The following is a 25,313-nucleotide window of genomic DNA, read 5'->3' on the forward strand; positions in this document are numbered from 1 at the left end:
AAACAGCTGGACCCCTGGGGGCTGACCTTGCCCCTCCCTTGGCCCTCCAGGCCCTGAGTGTCACTCCTTGTCTTGCATCCCTGGGACCACATGTCTTGATGGCTGGAAGCACCAGGGAGCTGCGGGTGGAGGGAGGAAGCCGGTGTCTGCCCAGCACAGCTCACTGGCAAGTACTTTCACTTCTCTTTTCCCCTCCATGGGTGGAGCCGCTAGCCCTTGATGAGACCCAGAGCTGACTTCCTGCTCAGGGCTCTGGCGGCTTCTCTGGGCGGGAAAATGGCTGGAGAGGGCAGAGAGCTCAGCACCAGGTCAGTCTTTCCCCCTCTTCCTTCTGCCTTTCCCTGTGGCCACACTGCTGTTCAGTGCTGTCTTTGGACTCTGCACCGAACCTTTGCTTTCCACCTGGTGCAGGGGAACCTTTGCCTGCCATATAAGGCTGGCCAGGAGTGTGTGCCGAGATGGGATTTCGAGCTGCAGCAGGGCGCCTGCCGGTTGAGTCCTGCTGCCACACACACATGACTGCTTGTTTTGCAGCTACGGCTCCGCTGGCCGGTCTGCCTGAGGGTGCCTTGTCCTTTATGAGCCTTTGCAGGAAGATTTTATTTTCTTGTGACCCTGTAGCACTCTTGTTTCTCTCAGGTCATCTCTACCTTGACATAGGTTATTTCAAAGAAGGTAGTTTGGAAAACACGAAATTCAGGGTAAACCCCTGACTTATTTTGAAGCTCTGGATGGTGTGGTCCCGTGCCTGTCCTGTGGACGGGGGTCTCCGTCAGCTTTGATGCTATTCCCACCTCTGACTGGGGGCCTGGGATCGTCCTCCAGCAATCTTGAGCAAAGAAAGTAAAAGGAAGAGAAATACGCAAGACTGCACAAGGCTAGCCCAGGCTGAGTGTTTTTATTTTTGCTTTGATATTCTGTTCTGGACTAGGTTTCCTCTACAAGGAAAATCCTACCTTTAGTAATCAGTTCAGAGATAACATTGCTTCATCTATTTAATTTTCTGTTCTTTTAATACAAAAGAAATACATTGTACATTCTGATTCATAAAGTTTCAAACAATATGGGAAGAATATAGAGGGGGAAAGTCTCATTTAAGACACATTCTTTTGCATGTGTCTGTCCAGTTTTCCCAACACTATTTATTATAGCAGCTATACTTCCTCCACTGTATGTTCTTTGATCCTTTATTGCAAGTTCAGTTCAGTTCAGTTGCTCAGTCGTGTCCGACTCTTTGCGACTCCATGAATCGTAGCACGCCAGGCCTCCTTGTCCATCACCAACTCCCAGAGTCCACCCAAACTCATGTCCATCGAGTCGGTGATGCCATCCAGCCATCTCATCTTTGGTCGTCCCCTTCTCCTCCTGCCCCCAATCCCTCCCAGCAGCAGGGTCTTTCCCAATGAGTCAACTCTTCACATGAGGTGGCCAAAGTACTGGAGTTTCAGCTTCAACATCAGTCCTTCCAGTGAACACCCAGGACTGATCTCCTTTAGGATGGATTGGTTGGATCTCCTTGCAGTCCAAGGGACTCTCAAGAGTCTTCTCCAACACCACAGTTCAAAAGCATCAATTCTTCGGTGCTCAGCTTTCTTCACAGTCCAACTCTCACATCCATACATGACCATAGGAAAAACCATAGCCTTGACTAGACGGACCTTTGTTGGCAAAGTAGTATCTCTGCTTTTTAATATGCTACCTAGGTTGGTCATAACTTTCCTTCCAAGGAGTAAGCGTCTTTTAATTTCATGGCTGCAGTCACCATCTGCAGTGATCTTGGAGCCCCAAAAAATAAAGTCTGACACTGTTGACACTGTTTCCACTGTTTCCCCATCTATTTGCCATGAAGTGATGGGACCAGATGCCATGATCTTAGCTTTCTGAATGTTGAGCTTTAAGCCAACTTTTTCACTCTCTTCTTTCACTTTCATCAAGAGGCCTTTTAGTTCTTCTTCACTTTCTGCCGTAAGGGTGGTGTCATCTGCATATCTGAGGTTATTGATATTTCTCCCGGCAATCTTGATCCCAGCTTGTGATTCTTCCAGCCCAGCGTTTCTCATGATGTACTCTGCATAGAAGTTAAACAAGCAGAGTGACAGTGATGTACTCCTTTTCCTATTTGGAACCAGTCTATTGTTCCATGTCCAGGTCTAACTGTTGCTTCCTGACCTGCATACAGGTTTCTCAAGAGGCAGGTCAGGTGGTCTGGTATTCCCATCTGTTTCAGAATTTTCCACAGTTTATTGTGATCCACACAGTCAAAGGCTTTGGCATAGCCTTAGTTGTCCATATATGTGTGGGTTTATTTCTGGCTTCTCAATTCTATGCCATTGATATATGTGTCTGTTTTTCTGCTGGTTTGATTACTATGGCTTTGCAATAGATTTGAAATCAGGGCCTGTAATATCTCCAGCTTTGCTGTTTTTCTCAGGATTACTTTGACTCTTCTGGATCTTCTGTGGTTCCACATGAAGTTTAGGATTTTTGTTCTATTTCTATAAAAGATGTGATTGGGATTTTGACAGGGATTGCACTGAAATCTGTGGATTACCTTAGGTAATCAAACACAAAATATCTGTCTGTCTTCACTTTCAGCAATGTCTTATCGTTTTCAGTGTACAGGTCTTCTACCACTTTGTTACCTTTATTCCCAGCTATTTCGCTGTTTTTGTTGGATACAAATGGGACTGTTTTCTTAATTTCTCTTTCTACTAGCTCATTGTTAGTGTACAGAAATACAACAGATTTTTGTGTGTTGATTTTATGCCCTGCAACTTTACTGTATTTGCTTATTTCCAGTCATTTTTTGGTGATGTCTTTAGGGTTTCCTATATATAAAACTATGTCATATGCAAACAGTGATGGTTTTACTTCTTCCTTTCCAATTTGGAAGACTTTTGTCTCCTTTTCTTACTTAATCAATCTAGTTATGATTTCCAATACTACGTTGAGTAAGAGCCGCAAGAGGGGGCATCCTTGTCTCGTTCCTAATCTTAGAGGGCTAGCTTTCAGTTTTTCACCTTTGAATATATTAGCTGTGGGTTTGACATGCATAGCCTTTATTATGTTGAGGAAGATTCCTTTTATACACATTTTATTGAGAATTTTTGTCATAATTGGGTGTTGTCTTCTCAAATGCTTTTCTGTGTCTATTCAGATAATCATATGCTTTTTTATCTCTCATTTTGTTAATATGATGTATCACTTGGATTGATTTGTGGATATTGAACCATTCTTGCATTCCTGGAATAAATTCCACGATCTCACACCGTACACAAAAACCAAAGTGGGTTAAAGACTTGAATGCAAGACCAGAAAGCATGCAACTTCTAGGACAAAAGAGGCAGTACACTTTTTGACACTGGTTTTAACATTACCTTTCTGGATATGTTCCCTCAGTTAAGGGAAACAAAAGCAAAAATAAACAAATGGGGCTATATCAAACTAAAAAGTTTCTGCACAGCAAGGAAGCCATCAACAAAATGAAAATGAGTCTGTCAAATGGAGAAAATATTTGCAAATCATATATCTAATAAGGGGTGAACTGCATAAAGAACTCATACAATCATACAACAAAAACAACCTGATTAGAAATTGGGCAGAAAACTAAATAGATATTTTTTCCAAAGAGGGCATAAAGATCACCAACAGACATACACACAAAAATGTTCAAAATCACTAATCATTGGGGAAATGCAAATCAAAACTACAATGAGATATCGACTCACACCTGTTAGAGTGACTGTTATTGAAAAGGCAAGAAATACCAAGAGTAGAGAGGATGTAGATAAAAGGGAACACTACACTGTTGATAAGAATATAAACTGGTGCAGTCACTATGGAAAACAGTATTAAGACTCCTTAAAAAATTAAGAATTGAATTATCATATAGTCCAGCTATTCCAAATGCACTTATTATCTGAAAAATTAAAAAATACATGTTAAAAGTAATATTAACCACGTCATGTGTTCACTGAAGCATTATTTACAACAGTCAAGATATGAAACCAACCAAGTTCCCATTAATAAATAAATGGATAAAGATGTATCATACATATACAATGGAATACTATTCAGTCATAAAAGGACAAAACTTTGCCGTCCATGACAACATGGATGGACTTTGAGCATGTTATGCCAAGTGAAACAAGTCAGGTGCAGAAACACAAATGCCATATGATGTCATTCACATGTGGGATATTTAAAAAAACATGAAAAAAAACAAAATAAATGAACAAACCAAATCGAACAAAAACAAACACATAGATACAGAGAACAGTTATTGAAGCTTTCAACTCCAGTCCTTTTAGAGTTGTGGGTATAACTTTAAGATCTTCTATGGATTTACATATATAATTCATTTTCCTAAATATATAATTTGTGTTCTCATTTTTAATGAAAGACTGTATTGTATATGCTCTTAAGTACTTTTTATTTTTATTCACTTAAATATTAAGAATATTAGAGATTTTTCACCTTTATAATTATGTGGCTCTACCTCAGACTCTAGGAGGGACTCTTTTTCCTGCCTTTTTTAGCTTCTAGAGGCTCCCTGCATTCGTTGGCTCAGAGCTCCATCTTCCATCTTCAAATCCAGCAACATAGCGTTACCAAATTTTCTTCTGACTAACTTTTCTGCCCTCTTCTTATCCTTATAAAGATTCCTGTGAATATTCTGGGCTCATCTAAATAAACCAGAATAATCTAATCTTCCCCCTCTCAAGATCTTTAACTTCATTTTTAGTTGAGGTAAAATTGACATGTATTATTCTATTAGTTCCAGGTGTACAACATAAAGACTGAATATTTTGTATACATTTGTATATACTGCAAAATGATCATCACAGTAAGTCTAGTTAACATTCACCACTATGCTTAGTCACAAAATTTTTTATTGTGATGGGAACGTTTAAGTTCTACTCTCCTAGCAACTGTCAAATATGCAATACAGTATTGTTATCTGTGGTCACTATGCTGCTGCGGGTTATATCCTCGCGAGTTACCTATTTTATAGCTATTGCTGTTCTGTCGCTAAGTGGTGTCCAGTTCTCTGTGACCCCATGAGTTTCAGCATGCCAAGCTCCTCTATCCTTCACTGTCTTCCAGAGTTTGCTCAAATTCATCCTGTCCATTGAGCCGGTAATGCTATCCAACCATCTCATTCTCTACTGCCCCCTTCTTTTGCCTTCAGTCTTTCCCATCATCAGAGTATTTTCCTGTGAGTCGGCTCTTTGCATCAGGTGGCCAAAGTATTAGAGCTTCAGCATGAGTCCTTCCAATGAATATTTAGTACTGATTTCCTTTAGGATTGACTGGTTTGATCTCCTTGCAAGCCAAAGGACTCGAGAGTCTTCTCCAACACCACAGTTCAAAAGCATCATTTCTTCAGTGGTCAGCCTTCTTGATGCTCCAACTCTCACATCTATATATGACTACTGGAAAAATCATAGCTTTGACTATACAGACTTTGGTCTGCAAAGTAATGTCTCTGCTATTTAATATGCTGTCTACGTTGATCATAGTTTTTCTTCCAAGGAGCAAGCATCTTTTAATTTCATGGCTGTAGTCACCATCTGCAGTGATTTTGGAGCCCCAAAATATAAAGTCTGCCACTGTTTCCATGTTTCCCCATCTATTTGCTGTGAAGTGATGGGACCAGATGCCATGATCTTTGTTTTTTGAATGTCGAGTTTTAATCCAGCTTTTTCATTCTCCTCTTTCACCCTCATCAAGAGGCTCTTTAGTTCCTCTTTGTTTTCTGCCATAAGGGTAGTGTCATCTGCATATCTGAAGTTACTGAGTTTTCTCCCAGAATTCTCAAGTCCAGCTCGTGCTTCATCCAGCCCAGGATTTCACATGACGTATTCTGCATATAAGTTAAATAAGCAGGGTGACAATATACAGCCTGGATGTACTCCTTTCCCAATTTGGAACCAATCCATTGTTCCACGTCCAATTCTAACTGTTGCTTCTTGATCCTCATACAGGTCAATGATATAGAATAGAAATCTAGAAACAGTCTAGAATAGAAACAATCCAGAAACAGACCCATGCTTATGCTGTAAATTGCTTTCTGAATTTTTGTTAACTTGGGGTAGGCAGAGATTTCTTAGATAGTGCACGTAAGTTACTAACCACACACACACACACACACACACACACACACAGATAGACTGGATCATAAAAATCAAAACTTTATCTGCATCAGAAGACATGGTTAAGAGAATGAAATTCAAGCCACAAACTTGGGAGAAAATGTTCGCAATACATAGATCAGCTGAAACATTTCTACCCATAACTTATAACAAATTCCTATATATGAATAAGTGGAAGACATCCAGTAATATAAATGGATAATGGGCCAAAGGCTTTGCCACTCTACAAAGGAAGATGTATAAATTGCCAATGATTTGCTAACCATATGAATATGTACTCAACATTATTAGTCATTTTAAATAGAAATTAATACTGAAATGAGATACCACATCACACATACTAGGATGTCTAAATTAAAAAGGCCATTTCTAACAGACATTTTAAAAACAGTTTGGTAGTTTTTTTTTAATGATTAAACATACTCTTACAAAATGACCCAACCATTTCACTCCTAATCATTGACCCAAAAGAAATGAAAACAACTTGCCACCAAAAGATCTGTACAGTAGCTTTATAGAACAGCAGCTTTATTCATTCTATTTCCAGACTGGAATCAACTCAAAATGTCTTTCAGAAGGAAAGTGAATGAACAGATTGTGCTAGAGCCACACAATAAAATATCCTCAACAATAAGAGGAACAAACTTCTATTCATCCAACAATATGGATGATGAGCCAAAGTCAGACATAAAGCACATGTGATGTATTATTTTCATGTATATGAAGTCAAGTAACAGATAAATTTAACATATGGGGACAGAAAAGACAGTGCTATTTCCCTCTGAGAGGCTGTCTGGGTACCAGTGCTCAGGATGCAAGCTGAGAGGTATAGGATGTGCTGTTCTCTTCCTCATTTTTCAAATAACACATCAGTTTTCCACACCATGTCTCCCTTGTGATGTCCACTGCCCTCCAGGGTTCTGCAGGACATACTGGCTGCTTTCCTGACCTCTGGGAGCATACTCCACCTTCAACAGTGATTAGCGATCCTCTGACCCCTTTCCATCTTACAGATTTTGGTAGAAATCTCTCATCTGCTCATTGCCTCCTGCCATTCTCCTTGTCATTGTGAATCCAACCCCTTTATTAACATTTTAGTGGGGGCTTAATAAAAGAGAAGATAAGTGTTTCTCTTCAATCTGAGATCTTTAAGTAAAAATTTTTCATGAAAAATTCAACACAGTAGTGTGCCATTACTTTTCCCTGATGATTTTGGGTACTAGTGACAATAATTCTCTTTTGATTTGAGTAAGAAAGCTAACATTTAAAATGGCTCTTCATAACATTTAAAAATGCAAAATGTTAATTAAACATAAATATCAGACCTCTGTAACAACTAAGAACCACATTATAGACTCAGGTTTAAAATTAAGTTTTGAAGGAAAGAACTGCTATTTTAAAAATTGAGATGTCTATACGGATGGCTAACAAACACATGAAAAGATGCTCAACATCACTCATTATTAGAGAAATGCAAATCAAAACCACAGTGAGGTCAGAATGTTTGCGATCCAAAAGTCTGCAAGCAATAAATGCTGGAGAGGGTGTGGAGAAAAGGGAACCCTCCTACACTGTTGGTGGGAATGCAAACTAGTACAGCCACTATGGAGAACAGTGTGGAGATTCCTTAAAAAATTGCAAATAGAACTGCCTTAAGACCCAGCAATCCCACTTCTGGGCATACACACCAAGGAAACCAGAATTGAAAGAGACACATGTACCCCAATGTTCATCACAGCACTGTTTATAATAGCCAGGACATGGAAACAACCTAGATGTCCATCAGCAGATGAATGGATAAGAAAGCTGTGGTACATATACACAATGGAGTATTACTCATCCATTAAAAAGAATACATTTGAATCAGTTCTAATGAGATGGGTGAAACTGGAGCCGATTATACAGAGTGAAGTAAGCCAGAAAGAAAAACACCAATACAGTATACTAACACATATATATGGAATTTAGAAAGATGGTAATGATGACCCTGTATGCAAGACAGCAAAAGAGACACAGATGTGTAGAGTGGACTTTTGGACTCTGAGGGAGAGGGAGAGGGTGGGATGCTTTGGGAGAATGGCATTGAAACATGTATACTATCATGTAAGAAACGAATCGCCAGTCCATGTCCGATGCAGGATACAGGATACTTGGGGCTGGTGCACGGGGATGACCCAGAGAGATGTTATGGGGAGGGAGGTGAGAGGGGGGTTCATGTTTGGGAACGCATGTACACCCTTGGTGGATTCATGTCAAGGTATGGCAAAACCAATACAGTATTGTAAAGTAAAAAGTAAAAATAAAAATTAAAAATAAATAAATAAAACTCAACATTCAGAAAATTAAATAAATAAATAAAATTGAGATGTTTAAAAACCTTCACTTCATATAGCAATAGTACAGAGAAATTTATATTAGCACATAGTAGAATCCCAGGGACAGGGGAGCCTGGTGGGCTCCCGTCTATGGGGTCACACAGAGTCGGACACGACTGAAGTGACTTAGCAGCAGCAGCAGCAGAAGTCCCAGGAGAAATGATTGATATTCTTGTGAAATTCTCAATTTATACCTTATTATATTATTATCAAAACATCTTATCGTTTATGAACCAGTTTATAACACAGGATGAAATTTCTCTTTTTTTATAATTTAAAAAATATCTTAATTGAGGAATAGTTTATTTACAATGTTGTGGTCATGATTCCATTACGTATATATATATTCTTTATTCTCTTCTATTATGATTTATCACAGGATATTGAATACAGTTCCATGTGCTATACAGTAGGACCTTTTTGTTTATCCATTCTATATGTAACAGTTTGCATCTGCTAATCCAAAACTCTCAGTCAATCCTTCCCCCAACCCTCCTTCCCCTTGGCAACTACAAGTCTGTTTTCTATGTCTGTGAATCTGCTTCTGTTTTATAAATAAGTTCATTTATGCCATATTTTAGATTTTACATATAAGTGATATCACATGATGCTTGTCTTTCTCTTCCTACTTCATTTAATATGATAATCTCTAAGTCCATCCATGCTGCTGCAAATGGCACTATGTCATTCTTTTTATGACTAAGTAGTATTCCACTGTATATAAGTACCACATCTTCTTTATCCCTCTGTCGACGGACATCCAGGATGTTTCCATACCTTGGCTGCTGTGAATAGTGCTGCTGTGCACATGGGGTGCATGTATCTTTTTGAGTTGTGGTTATGTCTGGGTATGACCAGGAGTGGGATTGCTGGATCATGTGACAACTCTGTTTTTAGTTTTTTAAGGAACCTCCATATTGTTTTCCATAGTGGTTGCACCAACTTACATTCCCACCAACAGTGTAGAAAGTTTACCTTTTCTCTTCAGCATTTGTTATTTGTAGACTTTTTTTAACAGTGGCCACCCTGACCAGTGTAAGGAGGTACCTCATTATAGTTTTGATTTGCATTTCTCTAATAATTAGCGATGTTGAGCAGCCTTTCATGGGCCAGTTGGTCATCTGTAGGACGGTGTTTCTCTTAACAGCTATATGCAGAGAGGAGATACTCTTTTCTATTTTTCTGTGGTTGATTTTCTCTTAGTTAATAAAGAAGCATTTTCAAGGTTAAATTTTTATTTCATTGTTTTTCACTTTTTTGTTTACTCTATTTGGGTTTTGTTACAATTTTAAAAAAAATTTTATTAAGATAGTGTACCAGGTATGTGATATATATGTAACTGATCTCTGCTCAGGACGAGTTATCTTACATGTGTTTGTTCTTTGCAACCTGTCCTTTATATGCAAAATCTTACAGGTTCCATAAGCATCTCATAATCTGGATGACTATTTTCAAATGGTGTCCTTCCTCCCTAGGATGTCTTTGGAAAATCAGAACATAGACAACAGGCTCTTCTTTGAGACTGTATTCAGGCACTTCAAAAGACATAAGGTGCAGATTTCAAGTGCGATAAAAAAGACATTTCCTTTCTTTGAAGGCCTCCGTGACAACGAACTCATCACCAGCAAAATGTATGAAGTAAGTGAAGTTTATTACATCACAATCTGGTAAGCTGGCCTGAAACTAGGTTAACTTTCACATCCTGGACCCAAATATCAGGGTATAACTAGCCATCTGAAGAGTCTCCAGTGAGAGGAGGACATTTCCAAGTAGTGATGCAAGTAATCCTAAAAGGCAGAAAGGGAAGAGAGAGCAGAAACAGGCATCACTGGAGGCAGTCCTGTCTCTAACTGAAGGGGTGGTACTCGTAGTGAACACAGGAGTCAGGGTGAATAACACTGGAGACGGGCTGGATCTGAAGTGGGTGTTCTCTGTAGATATTTACTACCTTGTAGGAATGCACACAATACAGCATAAATTAAATTAATGTCAATGAACTGATGAATAAATTTAATTTATTGATTTGATAAAAATCATAATTGACAGAGCATCTCTTTTCAATGAATATCAATTTAAATAGTTAGATCTGGAAACATTAAAACCCCCTGAGACAATGTCGTGTTAGAGCAAATTTGGGAGTAGATGCAGGCTATTCTTTCTCAACAGTTTTCAGTTTTCTTTTTTTCTGGTATTTTTGAGTCTAGGAATTTGTGTTAATTTTAGCAATAGGTGTTTCTGGAGTTACAGAGATGCAAGTCTTCAGTTTGACCTACAAATCTGCTTTCCCTGTGGCCAAGTTCACAAAATGGAGCAGTGTTCCCTGGCTTCCTTGAGCTCTTCCAGGCCAAGTCAGGATTGGTGCAGGAGCAGGAGCTGTCCAGTCAACAGAATAGTGGCTCGTCCCCTGCCATGTCCATTCCTCAAAGAGTTGCCCAGGCTCTTAGAGACCTATGTATTCATTAGCTTTGAACCCACTTTTAGTCTTCAGAATTGGGCCTTCTTACATATAATGTATATGGGGGTGAGGAGATCAGATTCACAAGTGGATTGTTTTGAGAAGAGAGGATTTATTGTTTCACTTAGTAGCCATAGAAATATACAGAAATTCTAAACCTCTATGTGAAAAGATACCTATTTATGGAAATTGGAATACATTAACTTGAAATCTCTTTCTAGGGCTCTCTTGTAATGTGGAAGTCTGTATTTCTATTTTTCCCATTCAATGCTTTTAAGGACTGTCAAGATTCTTGCAGAAACCTGGTCCCCGTACCAAGAGTGGTGTACAACGTTCTCAGTGAGCTGGAGAAGACATTTAACCCATCGCTTCTGGAAGCTGTGTTCAGTGAGGTCAACATGCAGGAATATCCTGATTTAAATCACATTTATAAAAGCTTCGAAAATGGTAATTATCTTATTATCTGCCTTTTGATGTTCAAGGTTAATTTTGGTCAACAAGTATATAATGAGCTCCCATCACATGCCATAATTAGTGCTGAGCAGTGGGGATATAACAGGTAGAAAAACACGCATGCCCTGTCTTCTCAGAGCTCATGTTATGATGGCTATGGTACAACACCCACCTGGAGGTCTGCTTAGCTAGGCACTTAGACTCACAGGAGGACCAGAGCCACAGTGCCATCCTATTTAGACAGAAGGACAAATGACAGGCCAGCAGTGGTCTACACAGCAGTCCACACAGGTGACCACTACCCAGTTTAAGCTTAGCTGTGCAGGATCCATCCTGGAGTAGCAGCACCATGTCTATGAGCATCAAAAATTCAACAGCTCTATAGTTATAACTTTCAGGGACCCCATGAGAGACAAGAGTCACCGCTCTGAAGGAAGACCCAAGAATAGTCCATAGAGAGTCCCATCCAGTCTACACACAATTTACCAGTCACATGTCACTTTTTTAACCTTAAACCCAGGATTGGCCTAGTAACACAGACAAGAGTTCACCTTCATCAGATTTTCAAAGTACTTAACTGAACGTTAACTCAAGTTCAAATTTGCCCTTAAGGAGAAATGGTTTTATTTAACTTTCTCCACAAAGGGGTAAAACAAACATTGCTTAAATACCACAAAACCTACTGCTCTACCAGTCTGTTTTTGATGCTACACAAAACTAAAACTTTGGTTCACCACTTTTTCCTGAGAAAGCACTGCTTATACCTCGTACTATGTAAGGAAGATGTCCTTCCAAGAATTTTTGTTTTGATTTCACACGAAAATTTTGGTCTCAAATAAGACTTCCCAAGAGTGATAGAGATTTCACAGGAAAAATGATGCTCTGAACCGATGAGAGAGGGTGCTATGGGAACAGGCGCAGAGTGAGAAGGGTTCTAGTGTTTCTGGAAAAGGACATGGTCGAGTGGTGTCACTCAGAGCGAGAAGCAGGCTGTGGGAGCTGACTCAAGAGGGGCGTGTTGGAAAAAAGATCTTGAAAGGTCTTAAATCTAAAGGTAAGCAATGTGACAGTAGAGATAGGCATTGCCCCAGGAGGAGCCCCTGCCATCAGCCCTGGGGCAGCCCAGGCTTACCATCCCTTCCCCAGATTCACAGCAGAGAGCTACTCTCTAGGATCCCTGGTTTACTTCCTTCTTCCAACATTTGCCAGGTCACCTGGCTCAGACGGTAAAAGCATCTGCCTACAATGCGAGAGCCAGGTTCAATCCCTGGGACAGGAAGAGCTCCTGAAGAACGAAATGGCAACCCACTTCAATATTCTTGCCTAGAAAATCCCATGGACTGAGAAACCTGGTAGGCTACAGTCCATGGGGTTGCAGACTGGGCGACTTCACTTTCACTTTTCACCTTCCGCATGCAGGGGCTCTGGGCTGGCGTCCTGGTTCTTGCTAGCAGTCTCACGGGTCCCTGGTCCGGGAGTCATGGGGACGTCCTGCAGTGCTATAACAGGCATTCCCTGCTGGCAGCTTCAGAGTGTCCTTCTTGTGTCCTGGGATCTGGGGCACCCCAGGGAGGTGTCTAGAGTTCCTCCCACATCTTCTGGTTTGTCTCTTTGCAATCCACTCATCCCCCAGGACCCAATGAATCCACCTTTCCTCTTATCTAGCACCATGTGTAAAGCTTTTGGGCTTTCTCTTTTATACACACAGATCTCTCTAGGATCCTGGCCCTTTTCCAGAGGAAATCTGTTTCTTTCTTACAGTTTGAACAGTTCAATACACACATTTCACTTCCCTTAGTCATGTAAACATGTGTCGTCCTCATGGTGTGACATTTATTATATATGACTGACAGCCTCAGGATGTTCCCACGACTCTTTTATCCTTACATTCAAGTGGCTCATTTCTGTGCAGAGAACATAATTGCTCCCTTGCTGAGCTTTCTTTTCTCTGTCCAAGGATGATGGGGGAACTTTATCATGAAGGTTGGGATCCACTAATCTCTGAGCGACCCAAGAAAGGAAATTTCTAAATGTGCAATTCTGAGATGATGTTCCTGGTCTCTAGTGGAGATCTCTAACTATCTTCTCTCTCCCTCTCTTCAGTGATCCAAGAGAAAATTAATTATGAAGAAAGTAACGGACAAAAGAGGCCTGCCATCCAACTGAGCCTTGAGCAAGGTGATTGAGACCAAGCGCAAAGAGGAACAGGAGAAGGGGAGGTGGAGGCCTGAGTCCTGAGCGAAGGTTGGGAATCAGGGAAGAAATGTTGAAGGACCATGGAGAAGGCAGGGAGGGGTGTTTGTATGAGCATCTAACCAAAGGCTGAGTCCTCGAGGACTGTCTGTGTCAAGAGGCTGTTGCCCCAAATACCAAGACAAAGAAAGAGGAACCCAGGGTGTCAGTAGCCAGATTTAAACAGAAGGACTGCCTGGAAGTCACTGTGATTTAGAAAGAATCCTATAGGAGAAGATCAATGTGAAGGTGTGATGGGCTAAGCACTATGGGCCCAAGGTCAATGTCAAAGAGAAGGCCCTTCATGCTGGCAGAAGAAAGGACTGATTTAAATGTGGGCGAGGTTGTTCAAGAGCAGAATATTCAAGGAAAAAGGCAGTCATGTAGATTCAGAGGCAAGGAAGCGGTAGAGATGCAGAGGAGTGGATGTGGGTGTTTGAGAGAAAGGGGAGAATAAATAGGCAGCTATTACCTACCCCAGGGGATCTTCTCGATCCAAGGATTGAACCAAGTCTCATGTCTCTTGCACTGGCCAGTGGGTTTTCTTGTTTTTTATTTTTTTACCACTAGTACGACCTGGGAGATAGGGAAATACTTAAAGATGGAAAGATACAGAAAAAAAGAATACAAGGGCTGGGGAAAGTGGAGGAGAATGGGACATTGAATCCTCATGGAGAGGCGAACAGAACAGATTAAACCGGTCCTGTACAGGGAGGGAGTGGAGGAAGAGAGGGTGGGGAGGAGGCTCCAGGACTTTGCAGGAAGGTCACCAGTCACGGATAGCTCTGGGGACCAAGGCAGGTTCACTCTGGCTGTAGGCGTCAAGATAAACCACTGCTGGTCACTGAATGACTGGTGGAGGCCACATGAGGAGATGGCCTGTCTGAGGCACTTTCAACCAGAGGTGAAGCTGATCCCAGTCTCTAGGACCTGACACGCCTGTTAGCTGGAATTTCCCAGATGGTCCAGATGGTCTCCATCTAGACATCTGGAGAAGAAAGAAAAAGAAAGAAAGTGAAGTCACTCAGTTATGTCAGACTCTTTGCAACCCCATAGACTGTAGCCTACCAGGCTCCTCAGCCCATGGAATTTTCTAGGCAAGAGTACTGGAGTGGGTTTCCATTTCCCTCTCCAGGGGATCTTCCTGACCCAGGGATCAAACACAGGCCTCCCACGTTGCAGGCAGATGCTTTACTGCCTGAGCCACCAATCTTCAACTTCATCTTTATCAAGACTAAAAAGGGATAAGGGAAGAATAGCATAGCTAATACTCCAGTTTCTGAAATAGACTTTTCCTTTCTGCCCCCTAGGAACTGGCGGAGACTTTCATTCCAGCCCGACCTCTTCCCAGGCAGTCCCCTTGTCTCTTGATGGTCTGTTCCTGGAGACTGTTGTGTGATCTTTTGCTGTCATGTCCCGTTTGGGGATGTGCTATGAGCCTGCTTCTTTGTGTTACTGACTGCGCAGAATTGTCAGTCTTTGTATCTGCATTTTCTCCAACGATTTAGACAACATAGTCTTAGTTCTCTGAGTTGCCTGGAAGGGTCACTCCTTCCATTCCTTAAACACACTTGCTGCCAATCCCTGAAGGCTCTGGGCCTGGACATTCGGCCTAGTCACCTGGCTTTGCAGTGTTCTGCTCTGTCCTGCTTGGTCTGGCAGTGACCTCAGTGCTTTGATGTCAGAGGCCAGTGCTACAACCAGAGTGACGGGGTGACGGGAGGGAGAAGCAGGTGATGGGTGATCCCCTGCTAGTCCCTCACATGGACCATGGACACCACATGACTCCCATACAAACCCTCTCCCATCATACCTGGGACAGAGACCAGGAGCTGCCCTCCAAACACCAGACAGGCCTCCGAGAAAAACGTTTTGGTATTTTAACAACCAGTAACCACTGTTTACAACACTTGACCTCCATTAATCCATAACACTGTTAATAATGATACTAAACTAATAAGATTAATATCAATTTACGACGTTAATCATAATGATTTTGTTTTTCAGATCAGTCACAATATTCCAAATAGTGATACAGACAATAGTTTATTTAACTGTCTCAAAAATCCCAAAACGAAGTATATAACATCCTTAGTTTTCAGACAAGAAAGAACCAGCTTAGAAAGTTAGGTTATTTGTGCAAGTTAACCCAGCTGAGAATCAGAATTGAGCACTGCTGTGTGCAGTGTCCCAGCAGGAATTCAAGGGCCCACGGCCTGGCTTCAGATTCTGCTTCAAGATATTGGGGTAGTAGTCACTCATGGTTCCTCAGTTTCACTGTCTGTAATAGTAGCTACTTCAGAGGGTGGTGGATTTTAAGCAAGTTACGTCATACAAGCTTGCCTGAGGCTGCATCAGTGTGTCCATGCATTTGTTATTATTACTACATTTAATCATCATCATTGTTTGTGTCTGGTGCCAAAGACCAAGCTTTTAACCATTATAGTGACCATTCCAGTGATAAAAGCAACACCTACTCCTGACCCAGAAAGATACCTTGAAAGGCACAGTCTCCCCACCCATAGAGCACACGAGACTATAATAAATTTCATATCTTTCTTCCATGAGTTTCCTTTGAAAATTAGTCATGTAGAAGAGTCTCAGGGAACTTCTCACACTGTGGAAAGCCCTTATTATATAGCTTCCAGTTGGGATAGATTATTTAAGGAAGGATGTCCTAAGTTATTATTACATTTTTATAAAAGAAAAACAATTTTCAAGTGATTACTAAAAGCATAGTTATACATTTATTAAAAAGTTATACATTTATTACAAAGTGACATTTATTCAAAAGTTAACATTTAAGAATATAAAAAAACACAACCTGCATGAATCCATACTCTTAGCTGTTCATCTACTAGTGCAGCTGGTGGGACTAGAAGGGGTGAGTGGATGGAATTGTGACAAGTATTGAGCAGAAGAGAAGGGATTGTGTGTGTGTGTGTGTGTGTGTGTATGTGTATCGGGTGTGGAGGGAGGAAGCAATGAAGTCTTCTAAAACGCAAAGTGTGGTCTAGGGGCAATCCTGCCAGGAAATGAAATCCCAGAGCATCTTGATGAGGAGGAGTAAGGAATATAAGGAGAAAAACTTCAACCTAGGACCCAACTGACACACAGCAAGTCACCAATAGGTGTGTCCAAGAGTCTTACCCAACAAGAAGGGTTGACATGCCCAGGTGAGAGGAGGGCTGTGTCTTACATCCCCCCCACCCCCAGGGGAGGCTCCCAGTCCTGAGGATGTGGCACAGAATAGGCACCAGGGCCCACAGTCTATATTAAAACTTTGGGAAATAATTTAAAATCACGTTTTACATTAATTAATTTGTTTACAAAAGTAGCACTAAATGAAAAAGTCAAATTGCACTGAAAAATATGTCTATGTGTTCATACATTATTGAGGCTGGCAGGAACAGAGTGGGAGGGGTTGATGGAATCAGTGAGGACCAGAGATGGTTGCCACGGAGGAAGGGCGTGTGTGCTGGTCCTGGGTGGTTTGCCAGGGGATTCAGTCCTTCCCCTCCCCTGCTCTGCTCGGCCCTCTGTCTCTGGCCACTGGCCCCTGTGGACTTGCTTGTCAGCTCCCCTTGCTGCTGACTCCCTGCTGGGTTCCTAACATGCAGACCCTGGCAGGAGAGTGGGAGTAAGGGAGCAGCCAGGTGTTTCTCCATCACTGCCTCCAGCCGCAATTCTGGCAGCAGCCGCATCTCAGCCTTGACTGCACCTTCCACAAAGCAGGCAAATCATGGTCCAGCCTCTGCCTGCCCAGTGACCTCAGCCCGTGACCTCCTCTATCCCTCCCGTAGCTTCCTGCTGACTCTTCTTTATGTTGTCACGTTCTTCCCCTTGGTCTTCTGTGCTCTTCCGTCAGCTGTGTAGCCAACCCCTGGATTAAATATCCTCTGCTCTAAAAACTTGGAGTGCTTTGTATTTTCCTGTTGGATGCTGATGGATGTGGGAGGAAAAAAAAATTTGATGAATCATAACATGATTTAGGTATGACCCCAAATGAAAATGGACTCTCGGATCACCTCAGTGAAACAGAGCAGATGAATGCGAAGATGAAAGATAGAACCAGCGACCAAAATGGTGCTCTAGAAAGCCAACAAGCAAATGGACAATGTGCCCAAGAGTCTGAACCAGCAGGTAAGACTGACTGACTGGGCTTGACGAGTGTGGAGGGGAACAGGCAAGTGGAGGGACTTGGTGTTTTGGACAATGGCACAGGTGAAGCCTTTGGTGATGATTAGAATGCTTGAGATGAAGAAAACGTAGAAAGACAAAATTGGTATAGAAGAGGCATACATCAGTCATGTTAATAATTAAGATGCAAATAGGAGAAGGTAGGAAGTATAATAGAGAGTGGATCAGCTGAGCAACTAGGTAGAGGACAGCAGGGTCAGGCCTCAGATAAGGCAGGGAGACCCTTTCTTATGAGATGTGAGGACCGTCTCATTCTAGGCACCTTCTTTGCCTCAACTCTAGACCCTGCTGGGCCCTGTGGGGCACTGACTTAAAATGTAGAGAAAAGAGCATGCATACATAAAAACACAAAGAAAAATGAATACTAAAAAAACAGGGGGGAAATGGGGGAGGCACCAAAAGAGAGCTCCGCAGAGAGAGGATGAGTAAAGGGCAATGTGGGCCAAGCAGAGAGGAAGGAGAGAAAGGGAGACGCTGTCCCATTTGAGGAGGCGGTCATCAGAATGGAGGCACAGGGCTGTTCCTAACACCACTGAGAAAGATAAGGTTCTCAGTGGTCCAAATGGCCCTGTAACCCCTCAGACAAAAATAAGATTCTCCCCAGGAAAGGAAAGACAAAAGCACAAAGCCCAGAGCTGAGGAAGGAACAAAGGAAGACATGGAATCAGTTTGGGGAAGAGGTTTTGTGGATTCCCTGTCCCTTCCTTTGTTCCTCTAGAGTCACTTCTAAAGTCTAAGGTGAAGGTGAAGTCGCTCAGTCGTGTCCGACTCTTTGCGACCCATGGACTGGAGCCTACGAGGCTCCTCCGTCCAGGGGATTCTCCAGGCAAGAATACTGGAGTGGGTTGCCATTTCCTTCCCCAGGGGATCTTCCCAACCCAGGGATAGAACCCAGGTCTCCCGCATTGGAGGCAGACGCTTTAACCAAGTGGTCGTAAACTTCAGGGACTCTTTTGTAAATGAGTGCTAGTTCAGACTTAAGCTTGAGTCATCCCATGTCATCCCAGGAACGTAGACAATGGAAGGAACACCTTTCTTGTAGTTTCAGCTCCAGACTGAAAAGCTGGGGGAAGAACCTTCATTTTCTTTTTTTGCACAAATCAGAAAAACAGCTACTGTGTAGACTTTCTTTTTTGATCTCAGCAGATGAACTGGACTGATAGTGTTTATTCAGATTTAAGACATTATCTGAATCTTGGTTTGAGTAGATTTGGGATCTATCTGTAATATTAACTAGATCAGATAGCTTTTATATTTTCATACGTACACAGAGGATCACCTCACCCTTGTCAACGTCCATCAGTTATTGAACTTTGTGAACTGGCCTTGAAACATTACCACGATGTTTTGTTGCACCAATTTTACAAACTTTTTCAGTTCAATATGTTCTATTTTTCAGATACAAAGCAAAGTTTAATTTGTCAAGGTTCATGCTCTTTGTTTTAGCAGAATTTGACAGAGGATCTTTTATACACATTTGTAATTGATAAAAATAAATCAGATTGCAAATTTGTTTTCTTTCTTTTTTAAGCAAACCATGTACCAAGTTTTTTGGTTCAGATGGTATAGGCCAAGTTAAATTGCATTCTATTAAGCGATATGAGTATATTTCTCTAAGTATAAATATGTTGAAATAAGGTTTTAAAACACACACACGCACACACACAGGAAGGGACAGAGTGAGCAGCAGGTAGGAGAAGGGTGGGTGGGATCCCCCCACCCCCAGCAGTGGGATTACATGGGAGAAGACTTCTTAATGCTAGTGAACAGTGCTCACTCCTTTGGGGGGAGACAAATTAAAATTCTTCATTCATTAAAATTTGATCCAGGAGCAGAGCCATCCAACCACGGACTACAAGTCAATTCCTGTTCTGTCCATCTAGTGGATATAAAGAAGGAAAAGCCATTTTTTAACTCAGAAGTTCAACTGCAAGCCCAAGCAAGGACTGACTATAACCAGGTGTCTGACATAATAGGTAAGGCTGACGGAAAGAATGTGGAGATGGGATCAAGGGAACCAGGCAGGAGGCTGGGGCATCAGGGTCCAGCCAGCCAGTCCAGGTGGCCTTGGGCAGAGGAAGGAAGGGCAGGGAACCAGCACTCTGCTGTGAGTTTAGCAGAAGAGGTTCCCCAGGGACCAGAAAAATATCAGAAGATGATGGGTTATAAGTATTAATGACCAGGAAGTGAAGTGAAGTGAAGTCGCTCAGTGGTGTCCGACTCTTCGCGACCGCATGGGCTGTAAACTACCAGGCTCCTCTGTCCATGGGATTTTCCAGGCAGTAGTCCTGGAGTGGATCGCCATTTCCTCCTCCAGGGGATTTTCCCAACCCAGGGATCGAACCCGGGTCTCCCGCATTGTAGACAGACGCTTTACCGTCTGAGCCACCAGGAAAGTCCAATGACCAGGAGACTATTTCCAAAGTAAGAGAGGAAAGTAGGGGGGCAGAAGATAAAGAAAAAGGAAAGATCAGAGAGCCAAGATATTCATGAGAGGAGATGGAAAAGGAAAAAAATGAAGACAGAGCGAGGAATGAAGAGATACAGTTCCCAGAAAGAGAGGTGGAAGTAGGGAAAATGGGCAAAGCCAGGAGGAAAGTGAAGAGGTAACATGAGAATGAAAGAAAGAGGTAGAATGGAGTAGAGGGGTCAGAGGTAGATCTAGGGTGTGGGGGGGGGCGGGGCGTAGCAGGAGGGTGGGTGAGGGGAGTGTGGGCAGGATGGGCGGAGCCGCCCTCTGCGTGTGAGCGTCATCACCGTTCATGCAGGACCGGGAGCTACCTGCAGCTCACCCACATTCAAGCACAGACCACGTGCTTTGAATTAACTTAGCTTCTAGGTCTCCCCGGTGCTCTCATTCTGGAGTTTCCTGCTGCGTGGGTTCCACCTGAGATCCTAAGGGGGTTTGTTCCTCTGTGCAGTGATCAGCAGTGAGGACTCTGCAGAATCCAGTGACGGAGACGAGTTCCCAGAACCCTCCACACCAACACCAAGAAGGGCGGCTGGTAAGGAAGGGGGAGAGCAAGGCCAGGGCCGCAGGAATCTGCAGGAGACCTACATGGATACCCTGCTGCATGTGAACTAGACAGCTAGTGGGAAGCTGCTGTATAGCAAGGGAACTCAGCTCAGTGCTTCGTGGTGACCTAGAGGGGTGGGATAGTGGGAGGGGGGGAGGGAGGTTCAAGAAGAAGAGGATATGTGTATACATATAGCTGATTCACTTCCCTGTATAGCAGAAACTATCACAACATTGTAAACAACTAAAACCTAATGAAAAAAAGAAAATTGTTTCCATTGCAAGCCCATCTGCCTTGCATGTTTTCATAGAAATTATAAGACTTTGGGGAACAGATGACTGTTTCTTCCTCTTCCTTGATAGAGACCGTGTTGTTTAGTTACAAGTCGTGTCTGACTCTTTGAGACCTGATGGATTGAAGCCTGGCAGGCTCCTCTGTCCATGGGATTTCCCAGGCAAGAATATTGGAGTGGGTTGCTGTTTCCTCCTCCAGGGGATCTTCCTGACCGAGGGATCGAACCCGAGTGTCCTCCTTGGCAGGCGGATACTTTACTACTGAGCCACGTGGAAAGCCAATGTACCCCGATTAAGATAGAGCCCAGGAATTTGAGAAAAACAACCACACCCAGAAAAAGGGCTTGGCAAAGAGGTAAGAGCAAATAAAATCTCACCACTGTTGTAAAGGAGCACTGTTAAATGACCCATTCTAATTCTTTGCTATATCCTTCAAAGTAAAATATAAACTTGCTCTAATTTAAGATGGTTCATATTTAGCTTTTGTATTCATCAGTTAGGCTAGTTATTGAAATAAACCTGAAGAAGTCAAGGACTCAAAAACCACAGAATTTTTATTTCTTGTCAAGTAAACATTGCAAGGAGTTTTAGATGGCGGGAGGGGGATGGGTGCAGGGGGCGGGAAAGGAGTCTGTTTAAGTAGTCTGGCTGGAATAGCCAAGTGGGAGATCTGCCTTCTTCAAGACCAGACTTGGTCTCTCCAAGACTGCCCTGGAAGAGAAGCAATGCTAAAAATAAATACAGACATAGATACCAAAACAGCAACAACAAATCTATAATGGGCCAGGAAGAAAGAAAGACTGTGATATAAGAAGATGAAGGGCTGGGACTTCCCTAATGGTCCAGTGGCTAAGACTCCACGGTCCCAATGCAGGGGGACTGGGTAAAATCCTTGGTCAGGGAGCTAGATCCCACATGCCACAGCTAAGAGTTCGCAAACCTCACCTAAAGATTCTGCAAGCTGCAATGAAGACCTAGCACAGCTTAATATTTAAAAGAAGAAGAAGATGATAAAGGGCCAATACAAAGCAGTGAAGCCCCCTGGGAGTAAAGTTTTCTCGGGGCAGGCAATGTATAGGGATAAAATGCAGGCCTGCAGATCATATGAATATGAAAGACAGATGATGATGGTCTGATCGAGGCATATTCTAGGCCTTGGTTTTCAGAGCTTCCCAGGTTTTTTCCTATATTGATCCCTTTGTCACACGCTGAGAACTTCAAGGGACATTTTCTCCATTCTGCAGTGATACTGAATGAAGACTCTTTAGAGTCCAGCGAGGACGAGGCGCCCTGGGGAACACAGAGCTCAGCTCTGAGAAGTGGCCCTGATGAGGGTAAGGACTGCCATCCCTGGGCTCCAGACATCAAGAGTTTTCTAGTGCAATTTACTCTGAGCACACTCCACAGCCAATAGTTCAGTGACCCTTCAGAGCCCATTCTCTGCATTTACTCCTGTGACTATTCTGAAAATTGCAAAGAAACCGTTATAACTTCAGATGAACAAAATGGCTCTAGTTGAATGGCACTGTCATTTTACTGCAGGCTCTCAGATGTATTCCCCCACGAAGTATTAGGTTACATGGTGATTTCTGCCTCTGCCCACCTGCTGTTTGCAGAGGGCAAAGTGAAGGAGTCTGCCTTTCCTTGATTCATTACCCGTCTATTCAAAACTCAGAAGTTTCTGGTCATGCTCCCCAAGTATTGACAGAAGCAAAAGCTTCTGGTTATTACCATCAAATTTCATTTATAGCTTTTGGCAGATGACCCCCCAACATGGCATTGGTCTATATAATATTTGAAAATATTTTTTCCAATAAAATATCCTTTTATGTTTACAACAACCTATTATAAAAGGTAGTTCAGAAAACTGGTTCCCTCATTTCCCAGTCGAGGAGACTCCAGCACATAAACATTTAAGGATCTTTTACACATCACATAGAGAAAGTTACCAGAAGATGCAAAACCAACAACTTGGACTCTTAGCAAACATTTGCAATCCTTTATTCAAAATCTTTAACATAACATTGTAAAGCAACTAGACTCCAAAAAAATTAAATAAAACATTAAAACAAAATCTTTACAGCCAGATATAAAATAGCAATGTTTTACTATTTTAGAAGGACAGTGTGGTATATACCCTCTATGTTACAAAAACATCCCAGTATAGAACCCCATGATTAAATACACCATATTAGTGTTCCTGTAGCAAATTGTGTGAATTCACATCAATTGTGATATTTTATTGGACTCCTGGCAGCTGAAGTCCAGATTCATTGGCAAATTAGTTAGCTGCAAGCCTATGGAAAAAAAAATGTTGGTTTTCGAAACTTATTTGATTTTGCAATCAGGGCTAATGGATAAGGGATCTTCATTCCATTTGGTAGTGATCACTTTCCTTTAGATGGGGAGAAACAGAAATGGCCATCACTGCATCTTTATAGCCCATGTCCTGTCTATGATGTGAGTAATCACGAGATTTACTACTCTTTTAGTTACAGATTACTGATTTTATTTTCCTTTGCTTCCTAGATCCTACAGATATTGGAAACACATCAATTCGCAGGAGAAGTAGGAAAAGATGTAAGAACAAGTAAAAGTTCTTGATGTAACAAATACCTTTTTTGGGTACAAACCTTCATTTAGCTTTTTGGCTATACCCTTGAAAATAAAATGATACATTTCTAGGTGTTTTCAATACTTCATATTATTCATTTTAAATTAGATGAGCTGAGCTAGTTGATGTAACAGGTAGGCCTCAAGAAGTTCAGTGTCGCAGTGCAATACAAGTTTATTCTTCACTCACATAAAAGGATAAAGCGGTTCCCAGGTTGGAGGGGTGCTCATTGAGGGCCCAGCTGATGGAGCCTCTGATGTTGAAAATGTTGCTTCCATGGTCTCTCTGGATAAGAGACAGAGTGAAAGCAGGAGCATTAATATGTGCAGACAAGAGGAAAGGGTAAAAGCTAGTGACCAAAGGGAGTGCCTTCCATAGCAAAGTCGTGGCCACTCCCAGCTGTGGGGGTGGTTCCTGGAGCAACCTTCACCACCAGATCAGACGGAGCCACAGGGTGGCCTGGTGGGAGAATTATCCTTAACCCTCTTACACAAGCTTCCCTTTTCCAAATTTCCTGTTAAAGAATTCCACGCTGGATTTGTCCTGGGACACAGACTGAGATTGAAGAGGACTTTTATTTCTTTCTGCAGGGACACGCTGTAGTGACTCTTCAGACTTCAGCAATGAAGGAGAGCCTCAGGCAACATCTAGTTCAACCCTAAGAAATGAGTCAAGTAAAGATTAGGATGTCCAGCCTTGGCCTGCAGCAGGTCAGGAGTGAAAAGCCACTGTTTTGAAGACCTTGTGTCCTGTTCATCCTGGAACTCCCTTCAGTGGTTTTAAAAATGGAATAAGGCAAGAAATTTGTGAACTCATATTTAATAAGATAAATCCTATTGATGAAATTATATTTTGTATATTGAAATTATATAGTGTAATTATATATTGCTTTTTTTTAGCAATTTATCAGGTTTTATTGAGGGAGGAAGGGAGTCCCATAATCATCTTTAAAGCTTCTAACTTTTAAAATAATTCTGGATACTTAAAGATCAAGTTATGAAGATCATACTATAGCCAGATACTGAATACATTTTAAAAATATGGCCCAGGCAGAAAAACTAAGTCCAAAACTCAAGCAGTCTGCCTATATGACATTAAAACCACAGAAAATGTATTAATGTTCAAAAACACCATATTAATTATTCTCTCTCCACATAGTACTAGGTAATATAAAAGTTGTTGTTCAGCTGCTCAGTTGTGTTTTGAGCCCATGGACTGCAGCGTGCCAGGCTTCCTTGTCCTTCACTATCTCCCAGAGCTTGCTCAAACTCATGTCCATCAAGTCGGTGAAGAAATAAATAGCAAGTTGAGTTGATAATATCTCTTTTTTTAATACTGTTGACTACTAACTGGCCCTTGCCAAGAGCATTTGACAGCAACTGAACAACAAAAACGAGAGCATTTTCCCTCTGCCTCTGCGGAGACTGAATCCTGTGCTGCTGCCGCTATTGAACGTCACACCCTCTGAGGGAGCTCAGCGTGGAGTGAGGCACTCTGTGCTCCAGACAGTCTGGTGGGA

At 42.1% G+C, this 25,313-nt stretch overlaps 1 protein-coding gene across 1 annotated transcript; it reads left to right on the forward strand.

Annotated features, from left to right (window-relative positions):
• The first annotated feature begins 198 nt into the window (after positions 1-198).
• Positions 199-25,109, forward strand: LOC138434254 (nuclear autoantigen Sp-100-like). The gene is made up of 12 exons (XM_069578610.1): positions 199-308; positions 10,006-10,168; positions 11,264-11,432; positions 13,542-13,616; positions 14,981-15,043; positions 17,664-17,813; positions 19,700-19,846; positions 20,792-20,875; positions 21,380-21,535; positions 22,425-22,514; positions 23,710-23,760; positions 24,385-25,109. The coding sequence occupies exons 1-12, from the start codon at positions 220-222 to the stop codon at positions 24,477-24,479; spliced, it is 1,332 nt and encodes a 443-aa protein (XP_069434711.1). The 5' UTR covers positions 199-219; the 3' UTR covers positions 24,480-25,109.
• Positions 25,110-25,313: the final 204 nt, after the last annotated feature.

This window comes from Ovis canadensis, chromosome 2 (assembly GCF_042477335.2).
Source record: "Ovis canadensis isolate MfBH-ARS-UI-01 breed Bighorn chromosome 2, ARS-UI_OviCan_v2, whole genome shotgun sequence".
Classification (NCBI taxonomy): Eukaryota; Metazoa; Chordata; class Mammalia; order Artiodactyla; family Bovidae; genus Ovis; species Ovis canadensis.